Source organism: Oncorhynchus masou, chromosome 29, assembly GCF_036934945.1.
Source record: "Oncorhynchus masou masou isolate Uvic2021 chromosome 29, UVic_Omas_1.1, whole genome shotgun sequence".
NCBI classification, from domain to species: Eukaryota; Metazoa; Chordata; class Actinopteri; order Salmoniformes; family Salmonidae; genus Oncorhynchus; species Oncorhynchus masou.
Window position 1 is genome coordinate 56128758 of NC_088240.1, and position 26499 is coordinate 56155256.

The 26499-nt window shown below is 46.6% G+C and overlaps 1 protein-coding gene across 3 annotated transcripts in view; it reads right to left on the reverse strand.

The window, feature by feature from the left end:
- Window positions 1-888: 888 nt before the first annotated feature.
- Window positions 889-26499, reverse strand: part of LOC135520038 (teashirt homolog 1-like) — a 41168-nt gene continuing 15557 nt past the window's right edge. For all 3 annotated transcript variants that reach the window (XM_064945353.1, XM_064945352.1, XM_064945354.1), the window contains one exon: window positions 889-5632. In XM_064945353.1, the coding sequence (XP_064801425.1) occupies window positions 2180-5314 (3135 nt within the window). In that variant the 5' untranslated portion in view covers window positions 5315-5632 and the 3' untranslated portion in view covers window positions 889-2179. The remainder of the gene's footprint in view (window positions 5633-26499) is intronic.

Consider the following 26499-nt stretch of genomic DNA (forward strand, 5'->3'; position numbering starts at 1 on the left):
CATCAGACCAGAGGACATGTTTTCAAAAAGTACGATCTTTGTCCCTATGTGCAGTTGCAAACCGTAGTCTGGCTTTTTATGATGGTTTTGAAGCAGTGGCTTCTTCCTTGCTGAGCGGCCTTTCAGTTATGTTGATATAGGACTGGTTTTACTGTGGATATAGATACTTTTGTACCTGGTTCCTCCAGCATCTTCACAAGGTCCTTTGCTGTTGTTCTGGGATTGATTTGCACTTTTCACACCAAAGTACATTAATCTCTAGGAGATAGAACGCGTCTCCTTCCTGGGCGGTAGGACGGCTGTGTGGTCCCATGGTGTTTATACTTGCATACTATTGTTTGTACAGATGAACGTGGTACCTTCATGCGTTTGGAAATTGTCCGCAAGGATGAACCAGACTTGTGGAAGTCTACAATTTGTTTTCTGAGGTCTTGGCTGATTGATTTTTTATTTTCCCATGATGTCAAGCAAAGAGGCAGTGAGATTGAAGGTAGGCCTTGAAATACATCCACAGGTACACCTCCAATTGACTCAAAAGATGTCAGTTAGCCTATCAGAAGCTTCTAAAGCCATGACATCATTTTCTGGAATTTTCCAAGCTGTTTAAAGGCACAGTCAACTTAGTGTGTGTAAACTTCTGACCCACTGGAAATGTGATACAGTGAATTATAAGTGAAATAATCTGTCTGTAAACAATTGTTGGAAAAATTACTTGTGTCATGCACGAAGTAGAGGTCCTAACCGACTTGCCAAAACTATAGTTTGTTAACAAGAAATTTGTGGAGTGGTTGAAAAACAAGTTTTAATGACTCCAACCTAAGGGTACGTAAACTTCCGACTTCAACTGTATGTACTTCCATGCAAAATTAACACACAATCACAAATGCATGACTGTTAACAAGAACTGCTTTGAGATTTATTTTACAATTGAGAAAAAACAAAAATGAAACAAACTAATCGGTGCTAGAAATATTATTTTTTTACAATATCATTGATAAAACATTGTCATATAGTCATTGTGCATCGCTTAATTATTTTTCACACCATATCATGCATCAAACTGGATGCAAGTATAATTCAAATCATTTCTGTAAACCAAGCCAAAGAAGCTAAATTCTTATTTCTTAAAAAATGACATTTTTGTGGATCTACAGTATATATCTATATACACAATTTTTTCAAACATTTTTTATTATTTTTTTATTATATAAAATGATGATATAAAAGTTAAAGAATGCACACACCTTTAAGAACAAAGAATGTTGAGCTATTGCAAATGGCAAGATATGTCTTATGGAGTATGACATTTCACTGCGAGTCATTTACATGTAAAGGACTGCTCTTTTTATGGTTGAATTCAAAGCGGCAAAATTTTAAAAAGAGGAGTTGGTAACAAACCATACAATTGGAAAATTACTGTAAGTGATACTTCACATAAAAATGTTTTTTCTTTAGCAAACTTGCATACTGTACGGCCATTCATTTTCACTGACTGATATGTAACCGAAAGCAGCATTTCAATTACTCTGAATGTTTACATTATCTGTTTAGTTTTGTCATACACTGACAGATTTCTGAGCAGGCCATTCATTATCAAAGATGTTGCAGAGTGACAAGAACCGAGAGAAGAAAATAATTTATCTTTCAAATTAAAACATATTTTGACAAATGCAGAATATCTTAAAACATGTTCTCTTTACAAATAAAATCTTAAATGTCTAAGGTGCTACTTCAGCCTTTGAAGGGGTTCTTCCATTCTTTTGGTGTGTACAATGATTTTTCACCTTCTTCATATCAAGTATTGTACAGTTGTCTTTTCCCCTTAATTCGTTTTCACCACTTTAGTCACCATTGAAACAGTAGTCGTTTTTTTTGCCATGAAAAGATACAAAAAAACGTGTGTTTAACCTTGGTTCACTAAAATACATGCACAGATCAGACAAATAGCATATAAATACATTACAAAATAAGTGTTAAAAAAGCTTGGCAAAAAAAATCTAATAAGACATGGTCCAGTCAGGCAGTATCACAACAAAAAAATAAGACTGATTCTGGCAGCTCAGTTTGGCCCAGTGCAGTAACTGTGAACAATGTTATCTTAGTGCAATGAAATTCTGGTCAGTTACACAGCCGTCTTTCTGTCTGTTTATCTCTCTTCCCTCAGCTCCAGACCCCTCTACTACTTCTCCAGTTTCTCAAGAGCAGTGACGAACACCAGGTGATCTTCTGGTGACTTGCCATGGGTCTTGCTGAGGTGCAGTTTGACCGCGTGCTTGCTGACGAATGTCCGATTGCAAAGCCTGCACTGGTAAACTGAGCCAGTGTCGTCGTCTGGTGAGGTCAGGGATGCCAGGGTGCTGCCAAAAGTCATTTTGTCTGTGATCACTTTGGAGGCAGCCTGCTGCTCCCGTAGGTGCTCATTGGACAGCTTGGACAGGTCCTTCAAGCTGAAGCCCAGGTGAGACTCCAGGTGGCCGATGTAGGCGGACGCAGTCCTGAACTGCGAGGCACAGTCACCGCAGAGGAACACAGGCTGGCAGGAGTCCATGTTCTTCAGGAACTTGGTCCCGCCAGTCCGCCGGAGCTGGTACTTGACGTTGGCCAGCCAGTGAGAGATGGTTGTCATGGAGAGGCCTGTGAACTTACAGATGTGAACCCGCTCTTGGGGGCCGAGGTCCGTCATGGCGTAGCGGCCCTCCGGGGTCTCCCGTAGGCTGGAGCAGAACTGAGCCTGGAGGATGAGGAGGTGCTGGGGGTTCCAGTTGGACTGCCGCCCTTTCCTCTTCTGGACCGGGGAGAGGTCATCCAGAGCATCCTCGAACGCACTGCCGTCTGCGTCCGACTTCTCGGAGATGGATGATGGGGCGGAGGACTTGGGTGTCAGCCTGCCTGTAAGGTTCTTCACCATGTCTGAGATGTCCATCAAAGCATTCTCTCTCAGAGGAGAAGAAATGTCAGACAGAGACAGGCTTGACATGATGGGTTTGTTACCATTTATGCTGTTGCTGACAGTGCTGCTGTTGCTGTTGTTGTTGTTGTTGTTGTTGCTGCTGCTGTTTTTGGACTTCCTCAGGTCCATAGGCTGGTCGTTGCTCTCGTATTCATAGTAGCAGTTGATGGGCTCAGGTTGCTTGGCTTGAGTCTGGTTGAAGGCCGGTTTCTCCATCACGCTGTTGCTGATCTTGTAGAGCATGGCTAGCGGGTCGCCCGCGGGGCTGACGGGCTTGGAGGCCTTTCCCAGGTGGTTGTTCATGATTGACTGAAGTGCGCTGAGGGGGTTGATGAAAGGCCTCTCTGGTGAGTGATCGGTGATGATGCCCAAGCTGTTGGTGCCGTTGGTGATGGGTGACTGGCGAGTCTCTGGGCCGTTCTTTGAATGGCTGTGGTGGTTGTCTACCAGGCTCTCTTTGGGCTCCTTTTTGCAGACCAGCTCTGACTCTACATTTCCAGGGCTGCTGTTTCTCATAAGGGGCTTCCCGACGGTGAAGTCATTGGGTGCTGAGTGGTGGTCCCTCTGCTCTTTCAGTACAGGAGACGGCGACTTGAGGGAGGATGGATGACTGTGGCGGTCCAAGCTGACCAACTTCTCCTCTTTCTTCACAGCAGCAGCAACAGCTTTCCTTGTGACCTTCTCCACCAGCTCTTCCATGGCAGTAACAGTGCTCCTGCGAGAGGGCGGAGATGCAGGGCTCCTGGGGGAGTGGATCACTGAGCTGGAGTCTTGGGTCACCAGCCCGCGGAGCCCGCTGTTAAACACCGGTTGGATCTGCACACTCTGGACCGAGGAGTGCAGTGCTGCATGCTTCATGTGGCCCTGGAGCTGGTAAGCAGCGTGGATGCTGGGGTAGCCACCACCCCACTGAGGCGTGCCCGTCTGAGCCTTGCTGATGGCACTGGACACAGTGTTCTCCAGGGACTTGAGGATGTCCAAACCTCCTTTAGGAGCCTCCTCCAGGTCCTCCTCTGTCAGATACTTATACGACCCAGCGTTCACCTCAATCTTCTCACCTGGCTCTTCCATCTCCTCCTTGATCTTTTTCTCCCCTGGTTCGCTTGCCTCCATCCTCTCGTCTTCCGGTTCTCTCTTTTCGTCAGAGCCGCAGGAGAGTGCAGGGGAGACAGGCTGAGATTTGACACTGGGGACAGGAAGCCTGTTGGTGGTGGGTGGCAGAGGGATGGATTGGATCTTCTCCTCCACCACTGGGTCAAACACTAGCTGCTTGCCTTTTTTTGAGGCAGAGTTGGTGACCTTGAGGAAGTGACCCGTGACCATCATGTGGGCAGTCAGCTGCTGCAGTGTATCGTGGGAGCTCCCGCACTCCATGCACTTCAGGATCTGTGCCTTGCGAGCCTCGAACTGCCAAGTGTAGCTGGCACCGTTCTGATAGCCGTAGCGGTTGTTGGGTGTGACATAGGGGTTTGTCGTGGACTTGGAGTCTTTCCCAATGTCCCCTTGGGGCATGTGGCCACCGCTACCATGTACAGAGTCTGGGGAGCATGGGGATAGCAGGGCGTCCTGGAGGGCTCTTTTTTTGGCAGAGGGCATCAGTTTAGTGGCCAGGGCTGGCACCGGTTCTTTGAGAGGCACTTTCTGATAATGCTTGGTCTTGATCATGTGGACGCTCAGGTCCTGCAGAGACTCGAAGGAGTGGCCGCAGTACATGCACTTGAGCACCTTCTGAGCGTCCTCTTTGCCCTCCATCTCCATCAGGGAGCGCTTGCGGGGCTTGGACCAGCGCTTGCCCCGCTCTTCCTCCTTGTCCTTGTTGTCGTCACGGTAGTGGCCCGACTCGTTCATGTGGACCGTGAGCCCCACCAGCGTGTCGTAGGCGCCGCTGCAGTCTTTGCAGCGGAACTTGCTGGCGCCGGTGAAGACTGAGCCGTAGAGCTTGTTGTTCTGGCGGTAGAGCTGCACCGTGCTGAACAGGCTGGGCTCAGGCAGCAGTTGGTAAGGGGTATGCTGGAGGGTCTTTGCCAAGGCTGCCTGGTGCCAGTCATAGGCCACAGCCCCACCGTTACTAGCACCGCCACCACCACTGCTGGTGCCACTGTTGCTACTGATGGAGTTAGCCGCGGTGCCGTTAGAGCTGCCACTGCTTCTGTGTTGGTAGGCGGTGGCAGTACTTCTTCTCCCATTGTGGTGGTGGCTGCTAGCATTGCTGTTCTCACTGTGGTTGTTGTTGTGTGTGGTGGTAGTGGTGGGGCTGGTGGCGGTGGGGATGGCGCCAGCAGTAGCCGGTGTGGCTTTCATGATGTCCATGGCAATGCTGGACCAGGAAGCATCTGAGATCAGGTTTGCATAGACAGCTTTCATCTGAGCCAGGCTATCCCTCAGGGAAAGGCCATTGTTCAGTCCAGAGGGGAGGGGGCTTCCTCCCTCTCATGGCCATCCCTGGAGGAGGTGCTCTTGAAGTCCGTGAGCCGGTCGCTGGCATCGCTGAGCGGGGAGCCATAACCAGCGTCTGGGTTGGTGCCGTTGCTGAGTGGAGAGGCCCGGTAGCTGGGCGGCTGGCCTCCATCCTCTCCTCGTTGCAAAGGTACGCAGTGTCCTCTCCGTTCAGTGACAGCCCGTCATCCTGCAGGTGTTCCTCGTCGACTGCTCCTGCCTTAAACTCGTCCTCTGGCGAGTAAGCTGGAAGAGAGAGCGATAGAGAAAAGGGAAAAAGGAGGTCAACAAAGTGAAATAAAAGATTTACAATGCACTAACACAACCACTGACAAAACCTAGTGATGAATAATCTGTTGCAGGAAATATGGGCTTTTATCTCTCTCTCTGTGTGTGTGTGTGTGTGTGTGTGTGTGTGTGTGTGTGTGTGTGTGTGTGTGTGTGTGTGTGTGTGTGTGTGTGTGTGTGTGTGTGTGTGTGTGTGTGTGTGTGTGTGTGTGACCAAATACTTATTTTCCACCATAATTTGCAAATAAATTCCTTAAAAATCCTACAATGTGATTTTCAGGATTTTTTTTCTCATTTTGTCTGTCATAGTTGAAGTGTACCTATGATGAAAATTACAGGCCTCTCTCATCTTTTTAAGTGGGAGAACTTGCACAATTGGTGGCTGACTAAATACTTTTTTGCCCCACTATACACACCACACATGCACATACACACACACACAGTGAACTTCACTTTATTTAGTCATTCACATGGTGAGCTTACGCAACCAATCAGGAGGGAGGGAAACAAAACACTCATTCTGGGATGTTGCTGCATCTCCTTCAGGCCACTCTCACCGAGTTAACAAATACAATGATATTAAATACCAGACAGTACTGTCAAGTCGTCTCTACAATGTCAAATAGGGGAGTGACACTCCTTGACTGTCTCTGTTATGTTTGAGAGGTAGACATGGGTATGGGTCATACTATACATGGCGTTCTGTATTATTTTCCCTGACACATACAGCGTGTAAACAATTTATCATCAAAAAGCACAGGGGATGAAACTACAACATAACAGGTGAGAGAGAGAGAGAGAGAGAGAGAGAGAGAGAGAGAATAAGGGAAAATATTGTGAGGGTGTCTGCGAGCAAGTAGAATGTCAGGGAGGGGGGGGACAGAGTAAAAAGAGGTGGAGAGAGAGAGCAAGAGATGGAGCAAGGGAGGGAGACAGGAAAGACGGCCCCCTCAGTTCTCCCTTTATCTCCTTCCTCCGTGGTGAGATGTGTGTCCCAGATGCCAGCATCAGTCTCTCCTGATGAAACAGATGTGCTGTCAGCTTCAAACAGCACGCTAACCTGTCATATCATAATCTAAGTGGACATAATACCTGATATATGTACACTGGCACCATTTACTGCTGCCTGAGAGGAGATGGGAGGGAAAAAAGGCGAGCAGCTGCATATGGAAGTGTGTGTGTGTGTGTGTGTGTGTGTGTGTGTGTGTGTGTGTGTGTGTGTGTGTGTGTGTGTGTGTGTGCCATTCGCATGTTAACATACGTGTAGGTTTTAACACGGTAGCTTTCGAACATAAAGGCCCTAACGTTGTCTATAGGTTTGTATTTTCTGTCTATGACTGATAGGCCCTTCTCTCCAAACGAGCCACATACTGTATTCTCCTCATTCTCTTGATTCCTGACAGGATTTGGAGGGAAACGAGCGCAGCACAGGAGAACCTGGCTGTGTTTCAATCCCACTGACAGACAGAAGCTGAGACAGTTCCTGAAACTCTGAAAATCCCTAACACAGCAGATTAGCATTAGCTGCATACTGTACAAGCTCTAACTGTAAAACATGTCCCCGTTATTACGCCAGCCTTCCCCTCACCAACGGCCAACCTGTGCTTGAAAATAAAGAGGACTATGAAATCATACAGTAAAATGGCTTTTCAGTCGTCACTCGCCTCTGATCAGTTCCAGTGAACTCATGTGAATAACTATGTCCACATCATCGGTGCCAAAAACGGCATTTTGGCAGCCCCCCCAAAAAAATACGGAATGAAAGGGTGAATGGAACGGGAGAAAACTGTCTGTGAGTGAATGACAAAATACAGACAGGGAGGGGAGGGGCAGGGAATGGGGAACGACAGGACGTGAAGGAAACCCTTTGACGATAGCTGTCAATCAATGCTTATCCCCTCATGTTGTCATGGAAACAACAAAGAGAGCCTGCAGACAAAAGAACGGCCTAAAACATCTGTAAAATCACAGGTTGGAGAGTGGAAGACTTCAGAAACCATGAATATGGGATCTTATGATGAAACACATCAAAAAATTATGCCTAGGTAGAGAATTGTGAAATTATTTTAACACTGTGATTAAATTGCAAGCAGATGACAATGCCCCCCCCAAAAAAAAAAAAAAAAAAAAAAAAATAAAAAATTACAAAAAATAAACAGAAATAGGACAGCTTTATCAGTTTAGCCATTCATGAAACCCGATCGAACACAACGACTCAAAATCCGACTGGTGACCGAATCCCGCCTCCTCAATGTGTCCTAGACCTAGACGCACTTATGAGGGGAGACAGGAGCGAGGGGAGGGGTTTGGCGTGCCGTCCCCGGTGGTTTAGCTTGCCGAGCGGGTGATGGCTGTGAGCGGGGCCATCTGCACGGGCGTAAAGGCGCCTGTCACTTCTGCTCCGGGATGCCTCGACGTCAAGGGAACAGGTGGTGGCGCGGCCGGGATGTGTCCGAGGCCTGTGCTGTCACAAACGGCCCGGATCAAGCCACGCCATGTGACCGCAACTCACACACTAAACGTCACGCCATTTCTCTGGCTCCGCACACACGTACACATAATAAACATCATCAACCCCACGGAAGATCTACATTGTTCTGAAAAAAAGTGGTCAGTGGACAGTCCATCAAACTACACTATCAGTAACAGGCCGACTGAACGTCTGTGGACATGTAACAGGGAAGCCTTGACTGTTACCAAACAAAGTAAACCCTAGCTTCGTCTCACGTCAGGGAGTTTCCAGATGTGTGTAGTCTTGTAGGAGAGGAGACCGACAGACAGAGAGACACGGGTTTAGATGGTGTTATGATTAATAAGGATGACTGTGTTCCTTTTCACTCTGTACTGTCTCAACACAATGTTAGGGCTGGAGGTGACACACACACACACACACACACACACACACACACACACACACACACACACACACACACACACACACACACACACACACACACACACACACACACACACACACACACACACACACTAGTCTGTTTCATTTGACTTGGGGAATGATAACAAATGAAATGTAATCACATGCACATCAGCGTTTTAGCAGAGAGTAGCTCGGCGTCATATCACTTCTTCTCAAACTTTGACATCTCGGTCTGGCCCTTCCATTTTGTGTTTTTGTTGTCTTTCCGAATTCTGCTAGTTGTTAAATCAATAAATCTCTCTGTCAGGCTGGCGGTGCCTCGCCATTTGGCCGCAGTCAAACCCAAACAAAAACAGATAAGAAAAGCAAAAAGGCGATGAAACGAGAGAGGGAGAGAGAGGGAGGGAGAGAGAGAGGGAGAGAGGGAGGGAGGGAGGGAGAGAGAGGGAGAGAGGGAGGGAGAGAGGGAGGGAGAGAGGGAGGGAGAGAGGGAGGGAGAGAACGGGGGATGAGACCAGTCAGTTACTCCCCCATTTCCCGTCCTCAACACCCCTCCTATTTCCTTACACACATCTCTCTATTTATCTGATGTGATTTTGGGAAGAGGGGTGCAATCACCGCAGTCATTTGCGCCACTAATGTCCAATCCCGGCCCCCTTCACTCATGTGATTTAGGCTGGTGTTGGAGTGGGCTAGTGGGGGTATGGGGAGCTGGGAGGGAGGTGGGGGCCAGGGGCCATTTATCCCACGCTCTAATGGGAAACTGGCAGTCTTATTCCTTCCCCTACATTCTGTTTGTCACCCTGCTCCTCCATTACAGTCCTCTCAGCCTTGATGGCTTTGGACAGGAGCTGATCAAAAAGCCATCGCTTGACCTACGCGCCGTGGCAGCCCGACGAGAACGACTCGCGCTAGCCAGAGAGAGAGAGGGATGAGATAGAGGAGGAGGGGGAGGTGGGTAGAATGAGTGTATGTGAAGGGGATGAGGAGGAAGGGTGGGGGGGGGGGGTGATAGCTCCTCGGACCAGGACAAGAGGGGTGGGGGTTGTAAATAAAATGACATTATTACTTATTCTGTCCCGTCATGTAGAAAACCCAATTATGGTAATGTCTGCTGCCGGGTCCGCCGTGTCAGAGAGAAGGAGAGCAGACAGAGAGCATGCTGGGTTGTGGATTCCTCTGGAGCAGCTAACGTGAGAGAGCAGTGGGCTGCCTGCATGTCGGTCTGCCCACCGAGGCCCTCCTCTACCTCCCCTGACGGTACACACTTAGAAAAAAGGGTTCCAAATGGGTTCTTTGGCTGTCCCCATTTTTGGTTCAAGGTAGAACTACTTTGGGCTCCATGTAGAATTTTCTGGGGAAAGGGTTCTATATGGAACCCAATATTTTTATTTCACCTTAATTTAACCAGGTAGGCTAGTTGAGAACAAGTTCTCATTTACAACTGCGACTTCGCCAAGAAAAAGAAAAGCAGTGTGACACAAACAACAACACAGAGATGGAATAAACAAACATACAGTCAATAACACAATATATATATATATATATATTAAAGTCTATGTACAGTGTGTGCAAATGAGGTAAGATAAGGGAGGTAAGGCAATAAATAGGCCATGGTGGCGAAATAATGGCATTGAAACTCATCTGGTGTCCAAAGAAGGGCCAGAAGTATACAGAATGGTGTCGTCTGCATCAGAGAATCAGAGAATCACCAGCAGCAAGATCGACATCGTTGATGTATACGGAGAAAAGAGTCGGCTTGAGAATTTATCCCTGTGGCACCCCCATAGAGACTGACAGAGGTCCGGACAACAGGCCCTCCGATTTGACACACTGAACTCTATCTGAGAAGTAGTTGGTGAACCAAGTGAGGCAGTCATTTGAGAAACCAAGGCTGTTGAGTCTGCCGATAAGAATGTGGTGATTGACAGAGTCGAAAGCCATGGCCAGGTTGATGAATACAGCTGCACAGTACCGTCTTTTATCAATGGTGGTTATGATATCGTTTAGGACCTTGAGCGTGGCTGAGGTGCACCCATGACCAGCTCGGAAACCAGATTGCATAGCGGAGAAGGTACGGTGGGATTCGAAATGGTCAGTGATCTGTTTGTTAACTTGGCTTTCAAAGACCTTAGAAAGGCAGGGTAGGATAGATATAGGTCTGTAGCAGTTTGGGTCTAGAGTGACTCCCCCTTTGAAGAGGGGGATGACCGCGGCAGCTTTCCAATCTTTGGGGATCTCAGACGATACAAAAGTGAGGTTGAACAGGCTAGTAATAGGGGTTGCAACTATTTCGGCTGATCATTTTAGAAAGAGAGGGTCCAGATTGTCTAGCCCTGCTGATTTGTAGGAGTCCAGATTTTGCAGATCTTTCAGAGCATCAGCTATCTGGATTTGGGTGAAGGAGAAATGGGGAGGCTTGGGCAAGTTGCTGTGGGGGGTGCCGGGCTGTTGACCAGGGTAGGGGTGGCCAGGTGGAAAGCATGGACAGCCGTAGAAAAATGCTTTTTGAAATTCTCAATTATTGTGGATTTATCGGTGGTGACAGCGTTTCCTATCCTCAGTGCAGTGGACTTTACAGTGTCCCATAACTGTTTGGAGTTTGTGCTGCAGAATGAACATTTCTGTTTGAAAAAGCTAGCCTTAGCTTTCCTAACTGCCTGTGTATATTGGTTCCTAACTTCCCTAAAAAGTTGCAAATCGCAGGGGCTATTCGATGCTAATGCCGTTCGCCACAGGATGTTTTTGCGCTGGTCAAGGGCAGTCAGATCTGGAGTGAACCACGGGCTATATCTGTTCCTGGTTCTACATTTTTTGAATGGGGCATGCTTATTTAAGACTGTGAGGAAATCGCTTTTAAAGAACGAACAGTCATCTTCTACTGACGGAATGAGGTCAATATCCTCCCAGGATACCCGGCCCAGGTCGATTAGAAAGGCCTACTCACTGAAGTTTTCTGGGAGCGCTTGACAGTGATCGGGTTCCAGGGTTCTACATGGAACCAAAAGGGTTCTTCCTGGAACCCTTCTTCAAAGGGTTCTCCTATGGGGACGGCCGAATAACCATTTTAGGTTCTAGGATAGCACCTTTTTTTCCTAAGATTGTAGGCACAACAGCGGGCCAGCATTTGGGCCTGGCACCTTCCACTCCCCACCCTCCATGATACAGTTGGTTGCATACAGGACCATATAGAGTAGGCTACATGTAGATGTGTAAGAAAGAACTAGAGGTCGACCGATTAAATCGGGAATGGCCAATTAAGTGGGGCTGATTTCAAGTTTTCATTACAATCGGAAATCTGTATTTTTGGACTCCGATTAGGCCGATTGTTTTTTGTTTTTTTACACCTTTACTAAATCTTTATTTAACTAGGCAAGTCAGTTAAGAACACATTCTTATTTTCAATGACGGCCTAGGAACGGTGGGTTAACTGCCTCGTTCAGGGGCAGAACGACAGATTTTCACCTTGTCAGCTCCAATCTTGTAACCTTATAGTTAACTAGTTCAACACTATAACCACCTGCCTCTCGTTGCACTCCACAAGGAGACTGGCTGCCTGTTACGCGAATGCAGTAAGCCAAGGTAAGTTGCTTGCTAGCATTAAACTTATCTTGTAAAAAACAATCTATCATAATCACTAGTTAACTACACATGGTTGATGATATTACTAGTTTATCTAGCGTGTCCTGCGTTGCATATAATCTGACTGAACATACAAGCATACAAGTATCTGACTGAGCAGTGGTAGGCAGAAGCAGGCCCGTAAGCATTCATTCAAACAGCAATTTTGTGCGTTTTGCCAGCAGCTCTTAGTTGTGCGTCAAGCATTGCGCTGTTTATGACTTCAAGTCCATCATCTCCCAAGATGAGGCTGGTGAAACCGATGTGAAATGGCTAGCTAGTTATAGCGGGGTGCGCGCTAATAGTGTTTCAAACGTCACTCGCTCTGAGACTTGGAGTTGTTGTTCCCCTTGCTCTGCATGGGTAACGCTGCTTCGAGTGTGACTGTTATCATTGTGTTCCTGGTTCGAGCCCAGGGAAGAACGAGGATAGGGACGGAAGCTATACTGTTACACTGGCAATACTAAAGTGCCTATAAGAACATCCAATAGTCAAAGGTTAATGAAATACAAATGTTATAGAGGGAAATAGTCCTACAATTCTTGTAATAACTACAACCTAAAACTTCTTACCTGGGAATATTGAAGACTCATGTTAAAAGGAACCACCAGCTTTCATATGTTCTCATGTTCTGAGCAAGGAACTTAAAAGTTAGCTTTCTTACATGGCACATATTGCACTTTTACTTTCTTCTCCAACACTTTGTTTTTGCATTATTTAAACCAAATTCAACATGTTTCATTATTTATTTGAGGCTAAATTGATTTTATTGATGTATTATATTAAGTTAAAATAAGTGTTCATTCAGTATTGTTGTAATTGTCATTATTAAATTTTTTGTATTTTTGTTTTAAAACGGCCGATTAATCGGTATCTGCTTTTTTTTGGTCCTCCAATAAATCGGCATCGGTGTTGAAAAATCATAATCGGTCGACCTCTAGAAAGAACGAATGGATATCTACTGTAAGTGTCTGGAGTTTAGCACCACTGGAGGGACTATCTTACTTAACAACTTAAGAGGTAAAAAGTATTTGTAAAATACAGAGAAATCAAAAGATATAAGATAATTATCCATTTCTGCAATACGTTAAGTCCTAATATCGAGTCGGGAGATGTGCGTGATATAGGTTCTCCAGAAATAATTCCCCTCTACTGCCACCCACACCTCCTCATTTCCTTCCTCCCTCCCTCCCTCCCTCCCTCCCTCCCTCCAACCACCGGACGTCAGCCCCTCCCGAATAGAAGAATAGAGCATATGGCCAAGCACCTACAGAGCCTTAAATAACTGCTGCGCCATTCCACCTCACCGTACCGATTCATCTCCACTCATTTGAGAAAACTGCCAGCCGGAGCAGAGTGGAGCGGTGGCCGCACACACTATTCCTGTAGACAGAGCCGGAGCGCGCGCGTGTGTGTGCGTGGACATGTTTAACAATACTTGTGGGGACCAGAAGAACAGTAAACAAACCAACATTTGACCAACTGGGGACATTTTGCCAGTCCCCACAAGGATGACTTAAATGAATGAATGAAATGAAAAAGGCTATTTCTAAGGGATTTAGGGTTGGGTTAGAATTAAGTGTTGGGGTTAGGGAAAGGTGATACCTAGTCAGTTGTACAAATGAAAGCATTCAACCGAAATGTGTCTTCTGCATTTAATCCAACCCCTCTGAATCAGAGATGCGGAGAGCAGTTGTTCGAATTAGGCTGAGGGGTTAAAAGGTTAGGTTTAAGGTTAAGGTTAGGGGTTAATGAAAATAGGATTTTGAAGGGGTATCAATGTGTGTCTCCACAAGGTTGAGGGTTGAAAGCTGATGTATACACAACTCGCGAGGCATAGTTACAGTTGCTGTAATGTGGCCTCATAACCTAGAATATTTTTGTCAGCTTAAGTGTTAGCCAAGGGGTGAAGAGTGAGACGATGAAGCCATGTCAACATAATTCCTTCCAGATTGCTCTATTCCCTTATTCCCTTCTGTGTTCATACAGTAGTACCACAGCTTAGTGACAGCACAAAACACCATTATTGGTGAGATTCAAATGTGAGATTATGATGGGAAACACACACACACACACACACACACACACACACACTGAACACTGCAGTGTTGTGTGGTAACAGCTCTTACATGACACATCTAGAGGGCATAGAGAGGAAAACTACTGCCTGGCAGACAGGTAGCACTGTTCTGTGTGTAGGTTTAGACATATTGAATGAGAGGGATGGGAGGTGTGAGATGTACATGGACAGCATGTGTGTGTAGATACAAGAGTTATGGTGTGTGTGTGTGTGTGTGTGTGTGTGTGGTGTGTGTGTGCATTAATAGACCTGGCTCTAAAAATAAAAATAAGCACCGCACGCACCACACACACACACACACACACACACACACACAATTTCTGCACCATGTATTCTTGTACACTATCCCACACACCCACATATATATATTTAGCAACATGATTGTTGGTTCTCCTGTCTGATTGTAAAGAGGGGGATGTAAAAACGAGTGGCTGTTTTCAGAGGGTGTTGAATGAATGCACTGGGTGGAGTACAGCTGGGTTGAACGTGCTGTGTGATCAATAGAGTCGACCAGCAGGGATCGATCGCAATTCATCTCACTTTTTTTCATTTTCATTCTCACCCACACACGCACTGAGCATGTTACTAGCTTGTTAGGAGAGGGGCAAAATACGTGTTCGCGCACGTATAGGCGTGCATGTGAACACACACACACACACACACACACACACACACACACACACACACACACACACACACACACACACACACACTCCGAGGTTCAATAAAACAATATGCAATGTATTTATTGGGCATATCAGCTCACCCCCGTCGTCGTCTCCTCTGCATAACAAGCCCTGTATAATTAAACCATCAATTTCAACACGTCCGTTTAATTACCAGAGACAATGTCGGGAGGCAGGAGAGTAAACAAGTGCCTTTGAAGTGAGGAGTTAAAAACCGCTCCAACACAGATGCTGTTCATTTAGGTGGGATGTTGTTTTATATGAAGATGTAATGTTCAAAAGAATGCGTATGTATGTCTGTGTGTGTGTGTGTGTGTGTGTTTTGTAGTTTTTTTTGGTACTTCTTCTCCAGGAATGCCTGGAAAGTAGTAGGCTGGTGAGGTAGTGGGTACAGGTACTAGGGGTGTGGGTGTGTGTATATAACACAGCAGTTTATGCATTATGTGTGTGTGTTCGCTGAACAAACACAATGGGCTGAGGGTATAATAATTGATTGAATGCCACCTCCTTGTCCGGGGTGACCGTGACAGCAGACGACAGACACGACAGTGGCTGGGACGGTCGAGTGGACGATTCAGGTCAATGTCACCACACACTCGTCGCTTCCAGCAGCTTAGCTAATTACACAACGGCCCTTAAGGCCACTTACAACAGGTTAGCTAATTAACAAACAGCTGATTACAAATTAACAGAGAGGTGTTCTTAATCTCCCACCCAAACAACGTGATGACAAACACTAACCGCGTGTAATTAGTTCTGGGTAAAGGGAGGGGTGGAGAGGGCAGGTGTGTGTGTGTGTGTGTGTGTGTGTGTGTGTGTGTGTGTGTGTGTGTGTGTGTGTGTGTGTGTGTGTGTGTGTATGTTGTTTTGGTAAAGGGACCGCATCTATGTGTCAGACTAACAACACCACTGTCATAATGTAGTTGCCACTTCGTGAAAAGTTCACCGGTCCAGCCACAGTTAACCCAGTCTACGTACCTTCCTATTCGTATAGTGAGAGTCATCAAAATAATATAGAGGTTGAGGGCAAACACAACTCACAGGCCCAGATGGCCATAAGGCTCCGAGTCGCACCTGCCGACAGTTAAAAATCCTTTCTCTCTCCTTCCACCCTAATTTTCACGGCCCCTAAAACATCCGCTCTCTCGCAAGGCACCAAACGTCCATCTGCCCATATAAATCCCTTTTTAAAACGTACCCCACCACCAGAAAAACACACACACACACACACGCACACACCTGTGCCTTGTAAGCTGCCGCCCCCCGTCCCCCCCAAACACTTCATTTGATTTCCACCTGCCCCATTTCAACATCCATACCCCTTCCTCTCTCCTTCCTTCCCCCTCTCTCGCTATAAAGGCACCTGTGACTTTAAATCTCTGTGTCAGGCCCTGCCCAGGCCCGACAATCCAGCAAGCCCAATTTCACCTGAGCACCCCCCCCCCCCCACCCCACCCCACCACCTCGACAAGACAACAGTGCAGCCTAGAAAATGGCCCGGCCAGCCGCAGCTGTCTCCATCACCTAGCAACCGCGAGCCTGATAGATGACCCCAACGATGGATAATTACCGTAAATCACAAGAGCTCAGACACTAAGGGGGAGAACAGGGGAGAGAGAGAAAGAGAGAAAGAAAAATACAAAAGAGAGAGAGAGAGCTAAATAGAGGGTGAGAGAGAGAGATTGAGCAGTGGAGAGAGAGACATACAAAAAAGAGAGAGCAAAATAGAGGGTGAGAGAGAGCGAGATCAAAAATAAAGGAGGGGTGGAACTGGTCATGCATGCACTAATGCACCTTGATGAGCTCAGACCCCCTCCCCTCCTCCACCCTTGACTCAAACACGCACACAAAAACACAGGAACACACAAAAACACAGGAACACAGGAACACAGATGCAGCAGCCTTGTCGCTGCAATCCGACACCACATTCCCCGCCTCCCTGCAGAGGCGCTTGTCTGTCAGAGATTCACCTCTTTACACAGAGGCGCCAATCAAAGGCCAGACAGAGCAGCCCAAAACATTGAGAAGGCAGGGGAGAGCAGACCAGTCCAAAAGCCAGAGGGGAGTGGGTGCACTGCACTGTACAGCAGACCAGTATAAAACAAAGACACACTTGGATTGAGGAGGAATGGTGACAAAAAGTCCAAAACAAGTTTAAATAACCTAAAGATTTCACGTAGAACTGTCCAAAGCACAGTTTACTCACTAGCAAAGGTTCAGCCTTTTTTTTACTAGTCTTACAAACTGTCCCTTCTCTCTGCCTCCTACTTCACTCCTCCCTCCCTCTCCACTCCCCTCTCTCCACCCCCCTCCCTCCCTACTCCCCTCCCTCCCTCCCCCCCCCCCCCCTCCCTCTCCACTCCCCTCCCTCCCTCCCCCCTATCCCCCTCCACCCTCCTCTCTCTCACTGCCTACACACTGCCCCCCTCTCCACTCCCCTCCCTCCCTCTCCCTCTCCACCCCCTCCCTCCCTCTCCACTCCCTCCCTCCCTCTCCACCCCCCCCCCTCTTCCTCTCTCTCACTGCCTACACCCCCCCCCCCAGATGTTTGATCTGGATCTGCGTGTGATAGATTGACAGGTAATGGGGGAAGTTGAAGGGGCGATGGAGGCAGGAGCAGGTGTTCAGCACAGTCTTTCTGGCCGGCGTGAAGCTGCCTTGTCCTTCAATACATCTACACCGCCCGTCTACTTCCTTTCTCGCTCTCTTTCTCTCTCCCCCATGGCTCAATCTCTCTCTCTCTCTCTCGTTCTCTCCCCCCTCTCTTTCGGTCTATGTTTGAGAGATGTAATCCGTCAGTATAGTGAAAGGGTTGGACATGTAGGCCTACTGTCGTTCATGGGGAAACACATGTGCAGTGTGTGTGTGTGTGTGTGGGGGGGGGGGGGTAACATAATAAGAGCCCAGAGTCCCAGCCACAAAACTACAGTGTAACTATGTCACACTGAGCAAAATAGGTTATTACTGAGTAACTCGCTCAACTTCATGTCACGTGTACATCACAAACTCCAATTATTACAGGAGGAGGGGGAGAGAAGAGAGGGAGAGGGAGACAGAGAAGAGAGAGACAGAGGAGAGAGAGAGGAGAGAGAGATACACAGACAGAGGGAGAGATACAGACAGAGACAGAGAGAGAGAGAGAGAGAGAGAGAGAGAGGAGCGAGACAGAGGAGAGAGAGAGAGAGAGACAGACAGACAGAGAGATACAGAGAGAGAGAGACAGAGAGAGAGATACACAGACAGAGAGAGAGATACAGACAGAGAGAGAGAGACAGAGAGAGAGAGACAGAGAGAGAGACAGAGAGAGAGCGGAGACAGAGAGAGAGAGACAGAGAGAGAGACAGAGAGAGAGACAGAGAGAGTGAGAGACAGAGTGAGACAGAGTGAGACAGAGTGAGACAGAGAGAGACAGAGAGAGACAGAGAGAGAGAGGGAGAGAGAGAGAGAGGGAGGGGGGAGGGGGGGATGCAAGCCATAAATCAAAAGTGTGGTGACGGTAAATAACTGCGGCGAGGCTGTAACTACCTGCCATCATGTGACCCCAGGAGAGCGTTCAGCGCGGGGGAAACAGGGGTCTCGCTGATAAATCCCCTCCAATTTTTACTGCATAACATTAAAGGACATGTCACCGTTGCAAATCACTCTGGCTCTGCGAAGTAGGGAGTTCAAAACAGGCTGTATTTGCATGTTGGGGCTCCAACATTCCGGAGAAGTGGATATCGGATAAGAAAATCCCTCACTGACTGGGGTGTATTAACTTGAAAGTACAAACACTTAAAGACATGCTCCAGAATTTTGGCGAGTAGTAAATATTTTTCAAACCTCCTGCTTTGGCCTGGATCTCTCAATGCGTAGTCCATGCAGTACATGCATAATCTATGAGCAGAATTACTGTCTTACCTCAATTAGCCACGAGATCCCTAGTTTGAAAGTGACTATTCACTGGAAGCCACACAGGGCCATTTCCATTACATTCCCCCCCCCCCCCGCCCCCATGTGGACCGGCCCCCTAGCAATTCGAGTTCCAGCCAATGAGCTTCAGCCCCTCGCCCTTTTCAGCGACAGCTAGCAAGATGCACACACAGCAAAGTGAGAGAGCAATGACGTGTTGCACATATCTGCACACTCGTGAGCGCTACTTTCAGAACTACTGGCTAAAAAGTATACAAAAAGTACTGGAGAATCTCTTTAAACCAGAGATTATAATCATTAGGTAAATGTGGTGGACCTCAGTTTAAATCACTCGACTTGGTGATGGTGTTCGTATTTTTAAAGAAAGGGGAGGACACAGGCAATAGAGGAATCCTACCGTTTGAATCCCACTGTGGCTGCATTGTAAACATTCAAATTCAGCACTCGTTCACAAAGCATCAGCTTGAAGCCGACGGACCTGAAACAGGGAGGGACCACCTTGACCTTTCCAATAAGGACGGCTCATTTTCACTTTCTGTTGCAAAACAATGTCTGTTGAGTGCTCTGCTGAACAGGGCCCGGCTAATGCAAATTCAGCACCGGCTCTATCTCTTCCAGGTCTTACCTTGTCCAAGTCTGTGTCCCAAATGGCACTATATTCCCTACATAGTGCACTGCTTTATAGGGAATAGGGTGCTGTTTCGCCCTGAACTGACTCACAGGAAAACTTGATAAACAACATCGGTCCATATTTATTTCCTTATTGCCCATCATATAAGACTTACACAAGTTAACAATATCACCAGCAGAAAGATACAGAGGTTCAAACTGGTCACTCCTTGGCAGTTATCTAGAAACAAACAATCACTTTGAAACACACATGTTTTCTGTAATTTGATAACTCGCTCTTTCACACACACACACACACACACACACACACACACACACACACACACACACACACACACACACACACACACACACACACACACACACACACACACACACACACACACACACACACACACACACACAGACTTTGCAAGCAGTGTGCCGGGCATCTGCTGTCACACGACCGGTCTCAGTGAACTAAGCAGAGACAGACACTGTCAACTTAAGAGTGCCTCAAATGCCCACCTAAGAACAGGCGATGCAGGAACCAAGGCTGTCTCCCTGTATAATTTGAGCTAATCCGCAATAGGAGATAGTCAAGTTTATGGCATATCTGGCGAACAGCGTCAGTCACCGGCAGCTTTTAATCTCATATTTGAACCCATTTCCATCACGCGCCGACGACAAAAGCAGCCGCACAAAGTGTGATTACCTCGCCTATTTTTACATTTCTGCATGACTTCTGATAATGGCGAGGATTTGAAACAAGAGAAAGAATACACTTAAATTCTCTTCTTCGTGAAGGAAAGCAGGTAAATTATGGCAGGCGACTGGCTATAGGAGAGGAGTGAAAAAGGAATGTTTTAAATGTGAGCTATACACTGAGTGGACAAAACATTAGGAACACCTTCCTAATATTGAGCTGCACCCCCTTTTGCCCTCAAAACAAACTCAATTTGTTGGGGCGTGGATTCTACAAGGTGTTGAAAGCCTTCCACGGAGATGCTGGCCCATGTTGACTCCAACGCTTCCCACAGTTGTGTTAAGTTGGCTGAATGTCATTTGGGTGGTGGACCATTCTTGATACACACGGGAAACTATTGAGTGTGAAAAAACCCCAGCAGTGTCGCAGTTTGTGATACACACAAACCGGTGCGCCTTGCACCTCCTACCATACCCTGTTCAAAGGCACTTAAATATTTTGTCTTGCCCATTCACCCTCTGAATGGCACACATACAGTCCATGTCTCAAGGGTTTAAAAATACATCATTAACTTCTTTGGGGTCGGGAGCAGTATTTTCACGTCCGGATGAAAAGCATGCCCAGAGAAAACGGCCTGCTACAAAGCCATAAAGGATAAACATCTACTAATAATATGCATATTCTAAAACTATTTAAATGATATCTGTGAGTATAACAGAACTCATATGGCAGGCAGAAACCTGATAAAAAATCAAACCAGGAAGTGGGAAATCTGAGTTTGGTCGCTCCTATTGAAGATACAGTGGGATATTGGTAATGTTGCACTCCCTAAAGCTTCCACTAGATGTCAACAGTCTTTAGAACTTTGTCTGATGCTTCTACTGTTAGGCGGGGCCGAAGGAGAAGGGAATGAGTAAGGTCTGCCATGAGCTGACCATGCTCGTTCAGATGAGAGGGAGCTCTGTTCCATCGTACATCTGAAAACAATGGAATTCTCCAGTTGGAATATTATTGAAGATTTATGTTCAAAACATCCTAAAGATTGATTCAATACATAATTTGACATGTTTCTACTGACTGTTACGGAACTTTTTGACATTTTCATTTCTGTAAATTGATGTGGCTCTCTGCAAAAATCACTGGATGTTTTGGATCTACTGAACGTAAAGCGACAATGTAAACTCAAGATTTGCTTTTGTCGTAAAGCCTTTTTGAAATTGGACACTGTGGCTGGGTTTACAACAAGTGTATCTTTAAAATGGTGAAAAAAAACATGTATGTTTGAGGGATTGTAATTATGGGATTTCTGTTGTTTTTAATTTGGCGCCCTGCAGTTTCACTGGCTGTTGACGAGGTGGGACGCTGCCGTCTCACCTACCTTAGAGGGGTTAACTGGCTTCTCCCCTTCATCTACACTGATTGAAGTGGACTTAACAAGAGACATCAATAAGGAATTATAACTTTCACCTGGTTCGCCAGGTTCATTATTTCATGGAAAGAGCAGGTGTTCCCATTGTTTTGTACTCAAAAAGTGGAGATTAACACACACACACACACACACACACACGCACAAGAGCAAACAAACACACTCGTACACATGCACACACCCACTTCCTTTTCAGTGCCAAGGTTTACACTCTGTGGTGTTTGTCCTGCACTGTTGGCCACATGACTGCATGCATTTGAATGTCGGTTGGAGTGCATCCCTCCTCTTCATCCAGAGAGAAGACAAGAACCATAGAAGACGACACACACAATGAAGGCTTTTACCCGAGAGGGGCTTAGAGGGGGGGGGGGGGGGTACGCTGAGGTGCAACTCTGGCAGGGTAGGTACTTTCAGGGCACAAGGCAGAAAACCACGAGAGAACCAACCTATGCACAACAATAAAACACCTCCCAAATAACATTTGGGAGTGGGGTAATGTTCACTCTGTAAAAAGAGTGGAGGTGCTTGATTTAGTTGACGAGTCCCTTTCTCCCAGTCTCCCCCACAGAGAGTGGTTTTGGTTTGGCTCTTCCATAGAGGAGTGACCTGGGAGAGAGGAAACAGACAAAGGGAAAAGGGGAGACAGCACACGGATCCTAATGAAGCCATAAATCAAACGTCCGGTGAGAAAAGACTCCGAAGGAGGATCACGTCGCCGGGGATCAATGGAGACACATCTAAAGGAGGAGGCAACAACAGCCGGCAAACACACACACACACACACAGCTAGAATGACACAAACAAGCGCATGCATGTACACACAGGCTGAACAACAGCCTCATAAAAACACACATATACACCCTTGAACATACACACACACATACTCTTTCACAAAGGCGCAGAGTAACTGAGACACATGCTTGTCTTCAATCTATTAAACTCATACATTGTCCCCCCTACCACCCAGGAGGGCTCTGAGTTACACCTCCACGCTCAATCCCTCTCGTCTAAATAATATCGGCCGTGATAAATGGCGCCATAACTCTGATATCCACAATCAATCTCTGCTTTAAAGACACATCCATCTTCAGTAATTCTGATAGGGGGGGGGGGTTCCAGGGGAGTGAGAGAGGTGGTGGGGGGTGGGGCGAGGGAAGACGTGACTGTTTTCCTGACCTGGTGGGGGACTAGGGTGGGGGACAGGGGGGACCCGGTAGAGGCGGGCCACTGAGTGATGTCTGTCAGCTCACATCTGGAAAATAAACTAGGCTTTATGAAGACAAATGAAAAGGGCTGTTCCTGCCGCCACCGCCGAGAGAGAGAGAGAGAGAGAGAGAGAGAGAGAGAGAGAGAGAGAGAGAGAGAGATTGAATAAAAAAGGGAGCGAGGGAGAGAGAAGCAAAGCAGCCATTAACGTAGTCACGCTGCAAAGACGCAGGGCTCACTTAGTCAAAACCTTGTCTTTCTCTCTTCTCTCTCTCCTTTTTTTCCTCTCTTGTTATCAGTCGTTGAGTGGCACGCCAGGAACATCCTAGATGGCAATATGGCCGCAGTATGAGGAGGACCAAAGACAAGACACTGTCTCCTTCCTTTAATCCTCAGTGGTTGTGCTTTGTACACATAGGGTGGGGGGGGGGGGTCTGAAGATGCATTGGGGGGGGAGGAGTGGGGTGTGGAGTGAACGAGGGCTGGGAATTGCCAGGGACCTCGCGGTACAATATTATCACGATACCTAGGTGCCAATATGATACAGTTGAAGTCAGGTTGGCGTCATTAAAACTCGTTTTTCAACCACTCCATACATTTCTTCTCAACAATCTACAGTTTTGGCAAGTCGGGTAGGACATCTACTTTGTGCATGACACAAGTAATGTTTCCAGACAGAATATTTCACTTATAATTCACTGTATCACAATTCCAGTGGGTCAGAAGTTTACATACACTAAGTTGACTGTGCCTTTAAACAGATTGGAAAATTCCAGAAAATTATGTCATGGCTTTAAAAGCTTCTGATAGGATAATTGACATCATTTGAGTCAATTGGAAGTGTACCTGTGGATGTATTTCAAGGCCTACCTTCAAACTCTGTACCTATTTGCTTGACGTCATGGGAAAATCAAAAGAAAAAAATGAATAGAACTGTTTGGCCATAATGACCATCGTTATGTTTGGAGGAAAAAGGGTGAGGCAAGGAGCAAGGAGGCCTACAAACCTGACTCAGTTACACCAGCTCAGTCAGGAGGACTGGGCCAAAATTCACCCAAATTATTGTGGGAAGCGTGTGGAAGGCTACCCGAAACGTATGACCCAAGTTAAACCATTTAAAGGCAATGCTACCAAATACTAATTGAGTGTATGTAAACTTCTGACCCACTGGGAATGTGATGAAAGAAATAAAAGCTGAAATTAATAATTCTTTCTACTATTATTCTGACATCTCACATTCTTAAAATAAAGTGGTGATCCTAACTGACCTAAGACAGGGATTTTTTACTAGGATTAAATGTCAGGAATTGTGAAAAAGAGTTTAAATGCATTTGGCTAAGGTGTATGTAAACTTCCGACTTCAACTGTATGTATCGCGATTCTCACAGTTCTATATGTATTGCGATTCGATAATTAGATTTGATTGCAATTGGATGTTCCAAACATATTGCCGACATATGTCTGCTGCAGAGGAACAAGAGAGTGCCATGAGAAAGTTCTGATCGGTCATGGAAATAAAAGATGAGGGAAAAAATGATGACGTTTTGGTCCAACTAGTGCAAAAATAATATTGCGATATTGTCAAAACAATAAGCTATGATATATTGTCAAAAATAATATACACTGCTCAAAAAAATAAAGGAAACACTTGAACAACACAATGTAACTCCAAGTCAATCACACTTCTGTGAAATCAAACTGTCCACTTAGGAAGCAACACTGATTGACAATACATTTCACATGCTGTTGTGCAAATGGAATAGACAACAGGTGGAAATTATAGGCAATTAGCAAGACACCCCCAATAAGGGAGTGGTTCTGCAGGTGATAACCACAGACCACTTCTCAGTTCCTATGCTTCCTGGCTGATGCTTTGGTCACTTTTGAATGCTGGCGGTGCTTTCACTCTCGTGGTAGCATGAGACGGAGTCTACAACCCACACAAGTGGCTCAGGTAGTGCAGCTCATTCAGGATGGCACATCAATGCGAGCTGTGGCAAGAAGGTTTGCTGTGTCTGTCAGCGTAGTGTCCAGAGCATGGAGGCGCTACCAGGAGACAGGCCAGTACATCAGGAGACGTGGAGGAGGCCGTAGGAGGGCAACAACCCAGCAGCACGACTGCTACCTCCGCCTTTGTGCTAAGAGGAGCAGGAGGAGCACTGCCAGAGCCCTGCAAAATGACATCCAGCAGGCCATAAATGTGCATGTGTCTGCTCAAACGGTCAGAAACAGACTCCATGAGTGTGGTATGAGGGCCCGACGTCCACAGGTGGGGGTTGTGCTTACAGCCCAACACCGTGCAGGACGTTTGGCATTTGCCAGAGAACACCAAGATTGGCAAATTCGCCACTGGCGCCCTGTGCTCTTCACAGATGAAAGCAGGTACACACTGTGACAGACGTGAGAGTCTGGAGACGCCGTGGAGAACGTTCTGCTGCCTGCAACATCCTCCGGTTTGGAGGTGGGTCAGTCATGGTGTGGGGTGGCATTTCTTTGGGGGGCCACACAGCTCCATGTGCTCGCCAAAGGTAGCCTGACTGCCATTAGGTACCGAGATGAGATCCTCAGACCCCTTGTGAGACCATATGATGGTGCGGTTGGCCCTGGGTTCCTCCTAATGCAAGACAATGCCAAGACAACCTCATGTGGCTGGAGTGTGTCAGCAGTTCCTGCAAGAGGAAGGCATTGATGCTATGGACTGGCCCGCCCGTTCCCCAGACCTGAATCCAATTGAGCACATCTGGGACATCATGTCTCGCTCCATCCACCAACGCCACATTGCACCACAGACTGTCCAGGAGTTGGCGGATGCTTTAGTCCAGGTCTGGGAGATCCCTCAGGAGACCATCCGCCACCTCATCAGGAGCATGCCCAGGCGCGTTGTAGGGAGGTCATACAGGCATGTGGAGGCCACACACACTACTGAGCCCCATTTTGACTTGTTTTAAGGACTTTACATCAAAGTTGGATCAGCCTGTAGTGTGGTTTTCCACTTTAATTTTGAGTGCGACTCCAAATCCAGAGCTCCATGGGTTGATAAATTTGATTTTAATTGATAATTTTTGTGTGATTCTGTTGTCAGCACATTCAACTATGTAAAGAAAAAAGTATTTAATAATTTATTATTTATTATTCTTTTATTCAGATCTAGGATGTGTTATTTTAGTGTTCCCTTTATTTTTTGAGCAGTGTGTATAACTATATTCAACTGTATCGATCCCTCCATCACTAGAGTGAACTATCTCTGACCGGTCGGAGGTGTCGTCACTCAGCCATGTTCCCCCTCAATGATGAACCACGTCTTTTATCAGACGGACAAAAGCAAAGGAAAACAAACACCTCACAGGATCTCTTGCTTTTCTTCTCTCGCCTCCCACCATTTCTTCTTCGTTCTATCTAGCTGACCCACCCCCCCTCTCTCGATTATTATTTTTTCTCTCTCTATTTAAAAAAATGTTCTCTCTCTCTCTCTGTTGGTCTTGTCTGTTAGCCACTTAATGCTGCCATGAGTCTGAACTTAATTATTAAACAGAGATGTCCACACAGCCTTTTTAGCTGCTCTGCTCTCACCCTTCCTCCTACGGCACCAGATAATATTATGCATCTACCACCCAGCCGCTGCTTCTGCTCCAGTCAAAATATCTTTCACTTTCCTCCCCCCCAAACAAATGAAAAGGTACACAAAGTTACATTTACTCATT